This window comes from Lethenteron reissneri, chromosome 12, assembly GCF_015708825.2.
Source record: "Lethenteron reissneri isolate LAM-NWPU_2019-01 chromosome 12, ASM1570882v1, whole genome shotgun sequence".
NCBI lineage: Eukaryota > Metazoa > Chordata > Hyperoartia > Petromyzontiformes > Petromyzontidae > Lethenteron > Lethenteron reissneri.
In genome coordinates this window covers 569,227-585,807 of record NC_083790.1, presented here as the reverse complement: position 1 = coordinate 585,807, position 16,581 = coordinate 569,227, and the positions used below count along the sequence as shown (strand labels likewise).

The 16,581-nt window shown below is 57.8% G+C and overlaps 1 protein-coding gene across 1 annotated transcript; it reads right to left on the bottom strand.

Moving 5' to 3' along the window:
* Positions 1 to 5,977: 5,977 nt before the first annotated feature.
* Positions 5,978 to 16,067, bottom strand: LOC133341660 (voltage-dependent P/Q-type calcium channel subunit alpha-1A-like). The gene is made up of 4 exons (XM_061550252.1): positions 15,143 to 16,067; positions 7,526 to 7,593; positions 6,927 to 7,094; positions 5,978 to 6,121 (listed from the first exon to the last, which is right to left on the bottom strand). The coding sequence occupies exons 1-4, from the start codon at positions 15,435 to 15,437 to the stop codon at positions 5,978 to 5,980; spliced, it is 675 nt and encodes a 224-aa protein (XP_061406236.1). The 5' UTR covers positions 15,438 to 16,067.
* Between the last annotated feature and the right edge of the window lie 514 nt (positions 16,068 to 16,581).

Here is a 16,581-nt window from a genome sequence, read left to right as displayed (position 1 = left end):
ACACCCTAACACTCACACACACACTGACCACACCATAACACTCACACACACTGACACACACCATAACACTCACACACTGACACACACCATCACTCACACACACTGACACACACCATAACATCACACACACTGACACACACCATACACTCCAACACACACCGTAACACTCACACACACAACACCCATAACACTCACACACACTGACACACCCATAACACTCACACCACTGACACACACCATAACACTCACACACACTGACACACACCATAACACTCCCACACACTGACACACCATAACACTCCACACACTGACACACCATAACACTCACACACACTGACACACACCATAACACACACATACACACACCTCACACACACTGACACACACCATAACACTCACACACTGACACACACCATAACACTCACACACACACTGACCACACCATAACACTCACACACACTGACACACACCATAACACTCACACACACTGACACACACCATAACACTCACACACACACACCATAACACTCACACACACTGACACACACCATAACACTCACACACACTGACAAACAAAGATCCCCCGTATAGCCTGAACAGACTGTAGGGGCAAGTGCTGTTAGCGAGCACCTATGAAGGCCGGAACGGTACACGAGGGGGTGGGTTGCCAGCACCACGCCCGACCGCCTTTGTCTCCCTAGTGGCGATGTTTACACACCGCACGAGGTACTCATTTAAGGCTGAGTCGACCTAGGGAAGGCCCAGGACCGGTTCAGATAATCGTCACTGGTGTTAGCCGTGAGCGGGAATCGAACCCGGGTCGCCAGGTTCATAGCGCAGCGCGCTAACCGCTACACTACCGCTACACACACTGACACACACCATAACACTCACACACACTGACACACACCATAACACTCACACACACTGACAACCACATACACTCACACACTGACACACACCATAACACTCACACACACTGACACACACCATAACACTCACACACACTGACACACACCATAACACTCACACACTGACACACACCATAACACTCACACACACTGACACACCCATAACACTCACACACACTGACACACACCATAACACTCACACACACTGACACACACCATAACACTCACACCACTGACACACACCATAACACTCACACACCTGACACACACCATAACACTCACACACACTCACACACACCATAACACTCACACACACTGACACACACCATAACACTCACACACACTGACACACACCATAACACTCACACACACTCACACACACCATAACACTCACACACACTGACACACACCATAACACTCACACACACTGACACACACCATAACACTCACACACCGGACACACACCATAACACTCACACACACTGACACACACCATAACCTCACACACACTGACACACACCATAACACTCACACACACTGACACACCCCATAACACTCACACACACTGACACACACCATAACACACACCACTGACACACACCATAACACTCACACACACCCACACCATAACACTCACACACTGACACACACCATAACACTCACACCACTGACACACACCATAACACTCACACACACTGACACACACCATAACACCACACACACTGACACACACCATAACACTCACACACACTGACACACACCATAATCACTCACACCACATACACAACCAACACCTCAACACACGCCACACCATAACACTCACACACACTGACACACACCATAACACTCACACACACTGACACCACACCAATACACTCACACACACTGACACACACCATAACACTCACCACACTTACACACACCATAACCCTCACACACACCACACACATAACACTCACACACACTGCCACACACCATAACACTCACACACACTGACACACACCATAACACTCACACACCACTGACACACACCATAACACTCACACACACTGACACACACCATAACACTCACACACACTGACACACACCATAACACTCACAACCACACTGACACACACCATAACACTCACACACACTCACACACACCATAACACTCACACACACTCACACACACCATAACACTCACACACACTGCCACACACCATAACACTCACACACACTGACACACACCATAACACTCACACACACTGACACACACCCATAACACTCACACACCAGCAACACCATAACACTCACACACACTGAACACACACCATAACACTCACACACACTGACACACCCCATAACACTCACACACACTGACACACACCCATAACACTCAACACACTGACACACACCATAACACTCACACACACTGACACACACCATAACACTCACACACACTGACACACACCATAACACTCACACACACTGACACACACCATAACACTCACACACACTGACACACACCATAACACTCACACACACTGACACACACCATAACACTCACACACACTGACACACACCATAACACTCACACACACTGACACACACCATAACACTCCACACACTCACACACACCATAACACTCACACACACTGACACACACCATAACACTCACACACACTGACACACACCATAACACTCACACACACTGACACACACCATAACACTCACACACACTGACACACACCATAACACTCACACACACTGACACACACCATACACTCACACACACTGACACACACCATAACACTCACACACACTGCACACACACCATAAACACTCACACACACTGACACACACCCATAACACTCACACACACTGACACACACCATAACACTCACACACACTGACACACACCATAATTCACACCTGACACACACCATAACACTCACACACACTGACACACACCATAACACTCACACACACTGACACACACCATAACACTCACACACACTGACACACACCATAACACTCACACACACTGACACACACCATAACACTCACACACACTGACACACCACCATAACACTCACACCCACTGACACACACCATAACACTCACACACACTGCACCACCATAACACTCACACACACTGACACACACCATAACCTCACACACACTGACACACACCATAACACTCACACACACTGACACACACCATAACACTCACACACACTGACACCACACATAAACACTCACACACACTGACACACACCATAACACTCACACCACTGACACACACCATAACACTCACAACACACTGACACACACCATAACACTCACACACACTGACACACACCATAACACTCACACACACTGCACACACCATAACACTCACACACACTGACACACACCAGAACACTCAACACCACACTGACACACACCATAACACTCACACACACTGACACACCACCATAACACTCACACACACTGACACACACCATAACACTCACACACACTGACACACACCATAACACTCACACACACTGACACACACCATAACACTCACACACACTGACACACACCATAACACTACACACACACTGACACACACCCTAACACTCACACACACTACAACACAACTCACACACACTGACACACTTACACACCACACTGACACACTCAACACACTGACACACACCATAAACACTCACACACAACTGACACACACCATAACACCCCACACACTGACACACACCAACACTCACACACACTAACACACCCATACACTCAACACACACACCGTAACACTCACACTGACACACACCGTAACACTCACCACACACTGACACACCCCATAACACTCACACACACTGACACACACCATAACACTCACACACACTGACACACACCATAACACTCACACACACTGACACACACCATAACACTCACACACATGACACACACCATAACACTCACACACACTGACACACACCATAACCCTCAACACCACTGACACACACCATAACACTCACACACACTGACACCAACACCATAACACTCACACACACTGACCACACCATAACACTCACACACACTGACACCACCATAACACTCACACACCACTCACACACACCATAACACTCACACACACTCACACACACCATAACACTCCCACACACTCCACACCACACATAACACTCACACACCCTCACACACACCATAACACTCACACACACTAACCACACACCACACACCATAACACTCACACACACTACACCACCATAACACTCACACACTACACACACCATAACACTCACACACACTGACACACACCATAACACTCACACACACTGACACACACCATAACACTCACACACACTGACACACACCATAACACTCACACACACTGACACACACCATAACACTCACACACACTGACACACACCATAACACTCACACACACTGACACACACCATAACACTCACACACACTGACACACACCATAACACTCACACACCCCCTACCCCAAACGGTCTCCCAACCAGGCACGCGCAGCGCGTGAAAGGACCCCCGCCCCTCACCACCCCTCGGCCCCGCCCCTCACCACCCCTCGGCCCCGCCCCTCACCACCCCTCGGCCCCGCCCCTCCCCGTGTCGCGTGATTGATGTCGCGGCGCGACGCGATGCGGGGAGATTGAACAGAACGACGTTTTAATGAGCAGCGCGACACGCGCTCTGCCCAGTCACCCAGCCCCGTCACCCAGCCCAGTCACCCAGCCCAGTCACCCAGCCCAGCCACCCAGTCCAGTCACCCAGCCCAGCCCCGTCACCCAGCCCCGTCACCCAGCCCAGTCACCCAGCCCAGCCCAGCCCCGTCACCCAATCCAGTCACCCAGCCCAGCCCCGTCACCCAGCCCCGTCACCCAGCCCCGTCACCCAGCCCAGTCACCCAGCCCAGCCCAGTCACCCAGCCCAGCCCCGTCACCCAGCCCAGCCCCGTCACCCAGCCCAGTCACCCAGCCCAGCCCAGTCACCCAGCCAAACCCAGTCACCCAGCCCAGTCACCCAGCCCAGCCACCCAGCCCAGCCCTGTCACCCAGCTCAGTCACCCAGCCCAGCCCCGTCACCCAACCCCATCACCCAGCCCAGCCCACCCACCCAGCCCAGTCACCCAGCCCAGTCACCCAGCCCAGCCCCGTCACCCAGCCCAGTCACCCAGCCCAGCCCCGTCACCCAGCCCAGTTACCCAGCCCAGCCCCGTCACCCAGCCCAGTCACCCAGCCCAGCCCAGTCACCCAGCCCAGTCACCATAACCCCGGCATCATCACCATGCAGCAGCAGCAGCACCATAGCGCCATCGTCGTCGTCGTTGTTATCCTGACGGTCATCGCCATCCACTGTCATCGCCATGACCACCACCACCACAATGTCGGTGCACGCGAGGTGCCAGTTGTAGGAAGCCATGAACACCAGCCTCAGGGACTCCCGCTTACGATTCCAGTCTGCGAGTAGCCAAACACTCGATGTTTGCTCGATACTTTCACGATCATCAGCAGCCATGGTCGACCCACTGCTGGATGATGAAGTCCCACCTCCCACGCAACACTTCCCCCGAGCCACGTCTCACGCGAGATCGGAATTCATCGCTCCGTCTCCGCGCGTTCGTCGCGTTCGAGTTCTCTCCGGGGGGGGGGGCTGTACTCTCGGGACGCCCCCCACCCCCTCAACCATTCACGGCGAATCAATCAAAGCCGCCGCGTTGGCCGCAGGCAGGCAACGAGAGAGCATGAATAATAGAACAGCGCCATCGTTTAAGTAGATGAGCGCCATCGTTTAAAGAGGAGATGGAGCCAATCACTGGGGGGGGGGGGGGGGGCGATGCCTGGCAGAGCGCCGCGCGTGAAGAGTCGTCACGTGGTGTCTGCCGGCCAGGGCCGCGTGTCCTGCCGCGCGCCCCAGCGGCTTGTCGCCGCAACTTGCCGCCTGTGGCCTCCCTCCACCCCCCCCCCCCCCTGCACGTTCACAGCCATCGACATGTCTCCTGCCTGCACGGTATCCACGCCGCAGCCTGGGAACCCTTACCCCGTGATGACCACCACGAAGTCCATGACGTTCCAGCCGTTGCGGAGGTAGGAGCCGCGGTGCAGCGCCAGCCCCAGCGCCACGATCTTGATGCCGCACTCGAAGCAGAAGATGCCGATAAAGTACGGCTCGGTCACATCCTGCCGGTAGGGGGAGGGGTCACAGTGGGGGGTGGGGGTCACGTGGTCGGGGGGAGCAGGGAGAGAGGCTCACTTGTAGTGATCGGCACGTGTAGCGTGGACGAGGCGGCTGGGTGTCATGAGCGGTCAGGCTGTGCGCGAGATCTTTGTCTACGTCGGGTGTGTGTAGGTGCCCCAGTGTATATGCGATGTATACGGAGTGTGCATATGTAAGTCCGGGGTGTACGGCTGTGTAGGGGAGTATACATAGGGGTGGTGATAGCCACCCACCACCTCGGGGGTCGTGCCAGCAGCCTTCAAAGGCGCTGATCGCGAACAGCACTTGTTGCTGCAGCCTGTTAAGTCGATACGGGGATCTTTGCCTTATATAGGGGTGTATAGGGCTGTATGCGTCTATAGGTTTGTATGGGTGTGTATAGGGGTATATGGGTGTGTCGGAGTGTCTATAGTATTTCCAGTAGACAGTATATTGGCTTGTAAAGGTGTGTAAATAGGTTTGAGTGGAGCGGTCACACAGTGGTGAGCGCTGTGCACTGTGAACCAGGCGTGCCCCGAGTTCGATTCCCACTCACGGCCTTAAACATTACAATCTGATGCTGTTATGTAAAGCGTCAACATTGGGGAGACAAAGGCGGCAGGGCTGGCCCACCCACCCCCATCGTGGTGCGGCGTGCCGGCCTTCATCTGCGGTGCTACTCGCCAACAGCACTTGCCCCAGCGGCGGTGCGAGGCTAGGTAGGGTGGTCTTTGTTTGTGTTGTGCCAGTGTAGACGTGGGGGTGTAGGTGGGGGTGTAGGTGGGGCACCAGCTGGTCCGAGAGGGGGGTCTTGTCCCCCGCGGGGAGGTGCTGCTCCAGCGCGAGCACCAGGCAGTTGGCGATGATCGTCGCAAGGATCAGGTACTCGAAGGGCGTGCGGGGGAGGGCAGAGGTCAAGGATGGACACGGTGTGTACGCGCTCACGAGAACCCACGTCTACTCGCGTGTACTCGCTCGCTCACTCACACGTGAACCCAGAGGAGTCACGGGGCACGGAGCCACGCGCGGCGCTCCACTCGCCGCCATTAACGGGAAATGTGACCAACTCCGCGCAGCTCCTCATTATTGACTCGTGGAAGGAGGCGGGGGGGGGGGCGAGACGGGGGGGGGGGGGCGAGACGGGGGGGAGGTGGAGGGAGGGGGTTTGAGGAGAAGGAGAATGCCTGGCGAGGGGGTGATACTTAAGAGGAAGACGTGGACGAGGGGGCATGCGCAGCGACTGACGCCGTGCCGAGAAGTGTGGCTTGGGCAGAGCACGACTTGGCTCGGGGTATGATGGTCGAGAGTAATAACGGAGTGGCAGCCAAGGACTGGAATGCTCAAGTCCTTCCTCTTCCCCCTTTCTCTCTCTCTTTGTAGCCCGGCGCCTGGGCATGGCGCAGTTGCACCTCCTGCGCACTCTCCACGCCGTAGCTGCACCGCCGCCTGCGAGTCGCTTCAGCGAGAGTCAGGTCGACGTGGACCAGAATTTCTGTGTTCTAGAAGTTTTGTGGCCTCTCAGGACGTGCAGGCGGGGCTGGCAGGGTGGGTCGGGGTGGGGGGTGGAGCAGAACCAAGGGGGAGGAGAGTTGAGGAGGGGGCAGGCGATGGAGGAGGGGGAGCAGGAGAGAGGAGGGTCGTCACTTGTTTAAAACACGCGTGGGTTGCTGCAGTCGATGCAGAGATTCCTCCTCTATTTCATCCGGCAATTACTGCGCTGCTTAATTAAACGTCGCGCGGTGGAGAGGGGAAGGTGGGGGGCACCATAGTTCATTAAGCCCCCCTCCCCCATCCCCCAGGTCTCTCCTACCCCTCCACCACAACATCCTCCTGCCTTTACCCCCCCCCCCCCCCGTTACAACACATTGACTGTGTCGTCTCGTTCACACTGCGTTCAAACAGCAGACTGCAGGTTACAACAACATACTCACCCACTCACCCCCCTACTCACCCACTCACCCCCCTACTCACCCACCTACTCACCCACTCACTCACTCACTCACCCATCTACTCACTCACCCACCCACTCACCACACTTACAGGTCACTGAACACACTCATCCACTCACCACACTGCTCATCACAACACTCCTCGCATTGCTCCCCTATGGAATTCCCTCCTCCCATCATCGTCGTCTTTTTTGTTTGGTTTGTTGTCCTTCCACCACTCGTCCTATTAGCATGGTTGGTTACATACGGTGCGAAATAAGTTCAACATATATACGTCTCTTTTCCCCAAAATATGACAGTAACAACGCTGGTGCTCAAACGTGTTCATTGCAATCTAATCTATGACAGCGAAAATAATGCTACTTGTTGCTGGCCGCTTGGCGTTTGGGCCTAGATGAGGCGATGCGCACCAGGGACAGCGCAGCTCATCGTTCAGCACCACGGACAGCCCCCCCCCCCCCCTCATTCAGCACCACGGACAGCCCCCCCCCCTCATTCAGCACCACGGACAGCCCCCCCCCCCTCATTCAGCACGACGGACAGCGCCCCCCCCCTCATTCAGCACCACAAACAGCGCCCCCCCCCCCTCATTCAGCACCACAAACAGCCCCCCCCCTCATTCAGCACCACAAACAGCGCCCCCCTCTCATTCAGCACCACAAATAGCGCCCCCCCCTCATTCAGCACCACAAACAGCGCCCCCCCCCTCATTCAGCACCACAAACAGCGCCCCCCCCCCTCATTCAGCACCACGGACAGTGCCCCCCCTCATTCAGCACCACAAACAGCCCCCCCCTCATTCAGCACCACAAACAGCCCCCCCCTCATTCAGCACCACAAACAGCGCCCCCCCTCATTCAGCACCACAAACAGCGCCCCCCCACTCATTCAGCACCACAAACAGCGCCCCCCCCCTCATTCAGCACCACGGACAGTGCCCCCCCTCATTCAGCACCACAAACAGCCCCCCCTCATTCAGCACCACAAACAGCGCCCCCCCCCTCATTCAGCACCACAAACAGCGCCCCCCTCTCATTCAGCACCACAAACAGCGCCCCCCCCTCATTCAGCACCACAAACAGCGCCCCCCCTCATTCAGCACCACAAACAGCGCCCCCCTCTCATTCAGCACCACAAACAGCGCCCCCCCTCATTCAGCACCACAAACAGCGCCCCCCCCCCCTCATTCAGCACCCCAAACAGCCCCCCCCCCCCTCATTCAGCACCACAAACAGCGCCCCCCCCCTCATTCAGCACCACAAACAGCGCCCCCCCCCTCATTCAGCACCACAAACAGCGCCCCCCCCCTCATTCAGCACCACAAACAGCGCCCCCCTCTCATTCAGCACCACAAACAGCGCCCCCCCCTCATTCAGCACCACAAACAGCGCCCCCCCTCTCATTCAGCACCACAAACAGCGCCCCCCTCTCATTCAGCACCACAAACAGCGCCCCCCTCTCATTCAGCACCACAAACAGCGCCCCCCCTCTCATTCAGCACCACAAACAGCGCCCCCCCTCTCATTCAGCACCACAAACAGCGCCCCCCTCTCATTCAGCACCACAAACAGCGCCTCCCTCTCATTCAGCACCACAAACAGCGCCCCCCTCTCATTCAGCACCACAAACAGCGCCCCCCTCTCATTCAGCACCACAAACAGCGCCCCCCCCTCATTCAGCACCACAAACAGCGCCCTCCCTCTCATTCAGCACCACAAACAGCGCCCCCCTCTCATTCAGCACCACGGACAGCGCCCCCCCTCTCATTCAGCACCACAAACAGCGCCCCCCTCTCATTCAGCACCACAAACAGCGCCCCCCCCCCCTCATTCAGCACCACAAACAGCGCCCCCCCCCCCTCATTCAGCACCACAAACAGCGCCCCCCTCTCATTCAGCACCACAAACAGCGCCCCCCTCTCATTCAGCACCACGGACAGCGCCCCCCCTCTCATTCAGCACCATAAACAGCGCCCCCCCCTCATTCAGCACCACAAACAGCGCCCCCCCCCTCATTCAGCACCACAAACAGCCCCCCCCCTCATTCAGCACCACAAACAGCGCCCTCCCTCTCATTCAGCACCACAAACAGCGCCCCCCTCTCATTCAGCACCACGGACAGCGCCCCCCCTCTCATTCAGCACCACAAACAGCGCCCCCCTCTCATTCAGCACCACAAACAGCGCCCCCCCCCCTCATTCAGCACCACAAACAGCGCCCCCCTCTCATTCAGCACCACAAACAGCGCCCCCCTCTCATTCAGCACCACGGACAGCGTCCCCCCCTCTCATTCAGCACCACAAACAGCGCCCCCCCCCCTCATTCAGCACCATAAACAGCGCCCCCCCCTCATTCAGCACCACAAACAGCGCCCCCCCCCTCATTCAGCACCATAAACAGCGCCCCCCCCCCCTCATTCAGCACCACAAACAGCGCCCCCCCTCATTCAGCACCACAAACAGCGCCCCCCCCTCATTCAGCACCACAAACAGCGCCCCCCCCCCTCATTCAGCACCACAAACAGCGCCCCCCCCTCATTCAGCACCACAAACAGCGCCCCCCCCTCGTTCAGCGCCACAAACAGCGCCCCCCCCCCTCATTCAGCACCACAAACAGCGCTCCCCCCCCTCATTCAGCACCACAAACAGCGCCCCCCCCCTCATTCAGCACCACAAACAGCGCCCCCCCTCATTCAGCACCACAAACAGCGCCCCCCTCTCATTCAGCGCCACAGACAGCGCCCCCCTCTCATTCAGCACCACAAACAGCGCCCCCCCCTCATTCAGCACCACAAACAGCGCCCCCCCCTCATTCAGCACCACAAACAGCGCCCCCCCCTCATTCAGCACCACAAACAGCGCCCCCCCCCCTCATTCAGCACCACAAACAGCGCCCCCCTCTCATTCAGCACCACGGACAGCGCCCCCCCCTCATTCAGCACCACAAACAGCGCCCCCCTCTCATTCAGCACCACAGACAGCGCCCCCCCCCTCATTCAGCACCACAAACAGCGCCCCCCCCCCCTCATTCAGCACCACAAACAGCCCCCCCTCTCATTCAGCACCACAAACAGCGCCCCCCCTCATTCAGCACCACAAACAGCGCCCCCCTCTCATTCAGCATCCACAGACAGCGCCCCCCCCCCCTCATTCAGCACCACGGACAGCCCCCCCCCCCGCCCTCTCCCCATCATGCAGTCCTTGGGGAATAAGGAATCGAATCGTCACAATCTGATTCTAGGAATCGGTGTTTCTGTTCTGGTCTCGTGTGCAGACTCTCGTTCGCATTGTTTCTCCTTGCGTCATGTTACCCTTAGGCCGCAGAGAGGGCAGAGCAGAAACATCGACGACGCTGGCTCTCCATGCAGAGCCGTCTCGAGAGGAGTACAACGAATCGGGGCGACCGCCCCGGGCCCCCGCGCTTTGGGGGGGGGGGGGGGTGGCAACGCATTTTTACGTTACGGTGTCAGATGTAATACTTCCGGTTTAGTTTGAAGGCATCGGGAGGTCCGCACAGTGGGATTTGCCCCGTGCCCCCCCCCCCCCCACGTGTGTGCTCCCCACCTCCACCAACCCGCACCGACCAGCGTGGTGAAGTATGGTCAAATGACTCCCATCCGGCAGTGTAAAGACAAAGAGGGCAGCACACGTGGTGTGTGTCTCGTTTGAATAAATAAAGAAATATCTGAAGTCGCTCTCGAGCCAAAGCACAAATACTAACACATCCGTCAGCAACACGCACTGCTCTCAAGCGGATACGTTACATAATAGGCGACGTTTCGGGCAATGGACCTTCTTCAGAGCAGGGACACAGAGGTCAGAGATGTTTCTAAACGCGAAGGAAAAATGACAAATCGCGCCCCTTGACCCAAATCACGTTTCGCCGAGTCGCCGTTTACGAGAGATCGCAGTGGAAATCCGCGGCAGCCCTCGGAGAGAGATGGCGGTGGGGACGGAACTTCCGCGGATTTTGTTTTCAATATAAAAGGCTCGGAGGAGATTGTGGCCGGAATGAACGTGAAGAAGGTGCTGCCAGCCCATTCAACCGCGACAAATGCGCGCCCTGACACACACACACTTACATAATAGACGACACAGACAAAGATCCTCCCGTATAGCCTTCACAGATTGTCGGGGCAAGTGCTGTGAGCGAGTGAAAGTGGGCACGGCGCATGGGGGTGCGGTGGCCAGCACCACGCCCGGTCGCTTTTTTTCTCCCAGTGCGGACGCTTACACACCGCGCCAGGATACTTATTTAAGGCTGAGTGTATCTAGAAGAAACCCAGTACGGGTACAAGCACGCGCGCACACAAACACACAGGCACATAGACACTGACACGCAACAAACACACGAACACACGAACATACGAACACAAACACACGTACGCAAAGACACGCGGATACATAAACATACACACTCACACGCACATCCAGAAATACATACACGCATTGAGACACGCAACACACACGCACACGCACATCTCGGTACAAATATCCTCCGTATAGCCTTTCACAGACTGCCGAGGCAAGTACTGTGATGAAGGCCGACGCGGCACACGAGGGGCTGGGTGGCCAGCACCACGCCCTGCCGCCTTTGTCTCCCAAATGATGCTCTACACCCCGCCCCAACTACCACAGCTCCCCACCAACACCCACTCCAAAACCTCCACGCTCACACCCCCCTCAAGACCCCCAGGCTCACACCCTCATCAACAGGAGGTCACGGGACTGACCCAGGTGCCATGGGTTGACTGACTGAGATGACCGGCAGATGCACCCACTGTGCCAGCACAATTTGCACAACATGACCCACACACACTGCACCATCACACCCTAATACCCTTACCTCACAGCCTGACCAACACCCCAAGCCGCACACTGCCACAGCCGCACCCACACACCCTCACCCACACACCCTCACAAGAGACAAAGATTACCCCCGTACCCACACACACCTACAACCTCAACTGTGTCGTCACATGTCTCGCGCGTGACGACACAGTTGTTTTTGCCCCGACTGCTATTCGCTTCCTTGATATTCGTTGGCGACGACCCCTGTGGCTCGTGCGATTGGGTCTCCCCCATCACGAACTCGCCACGCAGAATCCCCTGGGACCACCCCGACAGCGCTGGGACGGGAGGCGGCCTGGGTACACCCCCCCCCCCCCAGGTGCTAGCGGCTTGGACTCCGAGGTGACCTCTAAACCGTGGCAGTTCAGTACGGAACATAAATCGATTCCTGAATCCATCTGTGCGGAGCTTTGAGCCTCATCCGTGGCCAACCACGTGGATGAGCAAGAAGGCGAGCAAATGCAAGGGGAGGGGAGGGGGGAGGGGGGAGGGGAGGAGGGAGGGGGAGAGGAGGAGGGAGGGGGGAGGGGAGGAGGGAGAGGAGGAGGGAGGGGTTGGGGAGGAGGGAGGGCTGGGGAGACCTCCCTTCTCTTCAATAATTTACAATCCGGCAATTACTGCGATTAGAAGCAAGTGCGACTCGCCGTCTCAACGTGGAAATTGCGGCATCACGTGGTGACAACGAGCAGATGATTACCACCATCACCATCATCACCACCATCATAATCACCATCATCACCACCATCATCACCACCATCACGGACATTCTGAGAGTCAACATCTTATTTGCTGCAACCTGCCCTCGTCATCATTTCGTCACAGGAGGGTATTTGCTGGTGTGAGGGATAAGCCTTTTCACGTCATCACAACCCACATAAAAAACATCATCATCATCATCACCACCAACAACACCATCATCAGGGGGGGGGTTGGTGGGGGTAGTGGGGGTAAGGGGGTAGGTGGGGGGTAGGGGGGTAGGGGGGTTGGTGGGGGTAGGGGGGTAGGGGGGTAGTGGGGTTGGTGGGGTTGGTGGGAGTAGAGGGGTTGGTGGGGGTAGGGGGGTAGTGGGGTTGGTGGAGGTAGTGGGGTTGGTGGGGGTAGGGGGATGGTGGGGTTGGTGGGGTTGGTGGAGGTAGTGGGGTTGGTGGGGGTAGTGGGGTAGGTGGGGTTGGTGGAGGTAGTGGGGTGGTGGGGTAGTGGGGTAGGGGGGGTAGTGGGGTTGGTGGGGGTAGTGGTGTTGGTGGGGATAGTGGGGTTGGTGGGGTTGGTGGGGTTGGTGGGGGTAGTGGGGTTGGTGGGGGGTAGTGGGGTAGGGGGGGTAGTGGGGTTGGTGGGGATAGTGGGGTTGGTGGTGGGGGTAGTGGGGGTAGGGGGGTAGTGGGGTTGGTGGGGGTAGTGGGGATAGTGGGGTTAGTGGGGTTGGTGGGAGTAGGGGGGTTGGTGGGGGTAGTGGGGGTAAGGGGGTAGGTGGGGGGTAGGGGGGTAGGGGGGTTGGTGGGGGTAGGGGGGTAGGGGGGTAGGGGGGTAGTGGGGTTGGTGGGGGTGGTGGGAGTAGGGGGGTAGGTGGGGGGTAAGGGGGGTAGTGGGGTTGGTGGGGGTAGTGGGGTAGGGGGGGTAGTGGGGTTGGTGGGGGTAGGGGGGTAGTGGGGTTGGTGGGGGTAGTGGGGTTGGTGGGGGTAGTGGGGTTGGTGGGGGTAGTGGGGTTGGTGGGGGTAGGTGGGGGGTAGGGGGGTAGTGGGGTTGGTGGGGGTAGTGGGGTAGGGGGGGATAGTGGGGTTGGTGGGGGTAGTGGGGTTGGTGGGGTTGTTGGGGGTAGTGGGGTTGGTGGGGGTAGTGGGGTTGGTGGGGGTAGTGGGGTAGGGGGGGTAGTGGGGTTGGTGGGGGAAGTGGGGTAGGGGGGGTAGTGGGGTTGTTGGGGGTAGTGGGGTTGGTGGGGGTAGTGGGGTTGGTGGGGGTAGTGGGGTTGGTGGGGGTAGTGGGGTTGGTGGGGGTAGTGGGGTTGGTGGGGTTGGTGGGGGTAGTGGGGTAGGGGGGGTAGTGGGGTTGGTGGGGGTAGTGGGGTTGGTGGGGGTAGTGGGGTTGGTGGGGGTAGTGGGGTTGGTGGGGGTAGTGGGGTTGGTAGGGGTAGGGGAGGTAGTGGGGTTGGTGGGGGTAGGGGGGGTAGTGGGGTTGGTGGGGGTTGGTGGGGGTAGTGGGGTTGACGCGACCGGTGGGGTTGGCGGGCCACGGCGGGACGGGCGCACGGGAAGGATATGGCCACTCGGTGATCCGCTTGGCGTACTTGCGGACCGCGTTGTCCTCGCTGAAGAGGAAGAGGGAGCGGTTGAGGGTGAGGAAGCTCTGGCGCACGGGGATGGGGTTGTAGATGGCCATGGTGCGCGCCCTCTGGGCCATCGACTGCTTGTAGATCTGGCGGCGGCCCCCGGGCGCTGCGCCTCCTGCGTGGGGCCCGCGGCCCCCCCGCCCAGAGCCCCCTCCCATCTCGTCCCCGTAGCGGCTCATGGTGGCCACGGTGGTGGTGGAGGTGGTGGTGGATGGGCCCGGTGGTAGGGGTGGCGGTGGTGGTGGTGGAGGTGGTGGTGGACGTGGCGGTGGAGGTGGTGGTGGTGGAGGTGGTGGTGGTGCAGGTGGCGGTGGTGGTGGAGGATGGGCCCGGTGGTGGAGGTAGCGGTGGTGGTGGAGGTGGTGGAGGTGGTGGTGGCGGTGGTGGAGGTGGTGGAGGTGGTGGTGGAGGTGGTGGAGGTGGTGGTAATGGATGGGGGTGAGATTCTGGTCGTGGTAGCGCCGGAACGCGCTAATCTGGTCTCCTCCGCGTTTCCCACTCACTCACCCTCCCACTCACCATCGCACTCACCCAGGCATCCTCCCACTCACCCTGTCACACACACCTCGACTCAGCCATCCACTCGATGCCTCACTCACCCTCACACTCACTCACCCTCACACTCACTCAACCTCACACTCACTCACCCTCACACTCACTCACCCTCACACTCACTCACCCTCACACTCACTCACCCTCACACTCACTCACCCTCACACTCACTCAACCTCTCACTCAACCTCATCCTCATATACTGCCTCACACACTCACCATTTCACTCACACGCTCACCACTCACACGCCTCACCCTCCCACGCACACCTCACCCTCCCACGCACACCTCGCCCTCCCACGCACGCCTCACCCTCCCACGCACGCCTCGCCCTCCCACGCACACCTCACCCTCCCACGCACGCCTCGCCCTCCCACGCACACCTCACCCTCCCACGCACACCTCACCCTCCCACGCACACCTCACCCTATGTAACCGTAACTGGAACACAGGAGCCACTCCAGGAGGGAGCGATTCTCGCTCTTGCGTAGAAGGAAGATTAATCCTGCAGAGAGTGAACTTGATCCTGCAGAGAGTGGACTTGATCCTGCAGAGAGTGAGGTTGATCTTGCAGTTAGTGGGCTTGATCTTGCAGGGAGTGAACTTGATTCTGCAGGGAGTGAGGTTGATCTTGCAGTTAGTGGGCTTGATCTTGCAGGGAGTAAACTTGATCCTGCAGGGAGTGAGGTTGATCTTGCAGTTAGTGGGCTTGATCTTGCAGGGAGTGAACTTGATCTTGCAGAGAGTGAACTTGATTCTGCAGGGAGTGAA

Coding starts and splice junctions, on each gene's coding strand:
- LOC133341660 (XM_061550252.1), bottom strand. CDS start 15,437: ATGAGCCGCTACGGGGACGAGATGGGAGGGGGCTCTGGGCGGGGGGGC. Junction 7,594..15,142: donor GTGGCCCGCCAACCCCACCG/GTCGCGTCAACC, acceptor CTCTCGCTGAAG/CGACTCGCAGGCGGCGGTGC. Junction 6,122..6,926: donor CCCCCCTCTCGGACCAGCTG/GTGCCCCACCTA, acceptor CCCTACCGGCAG/GATGTGACCGAGCCGTACTT.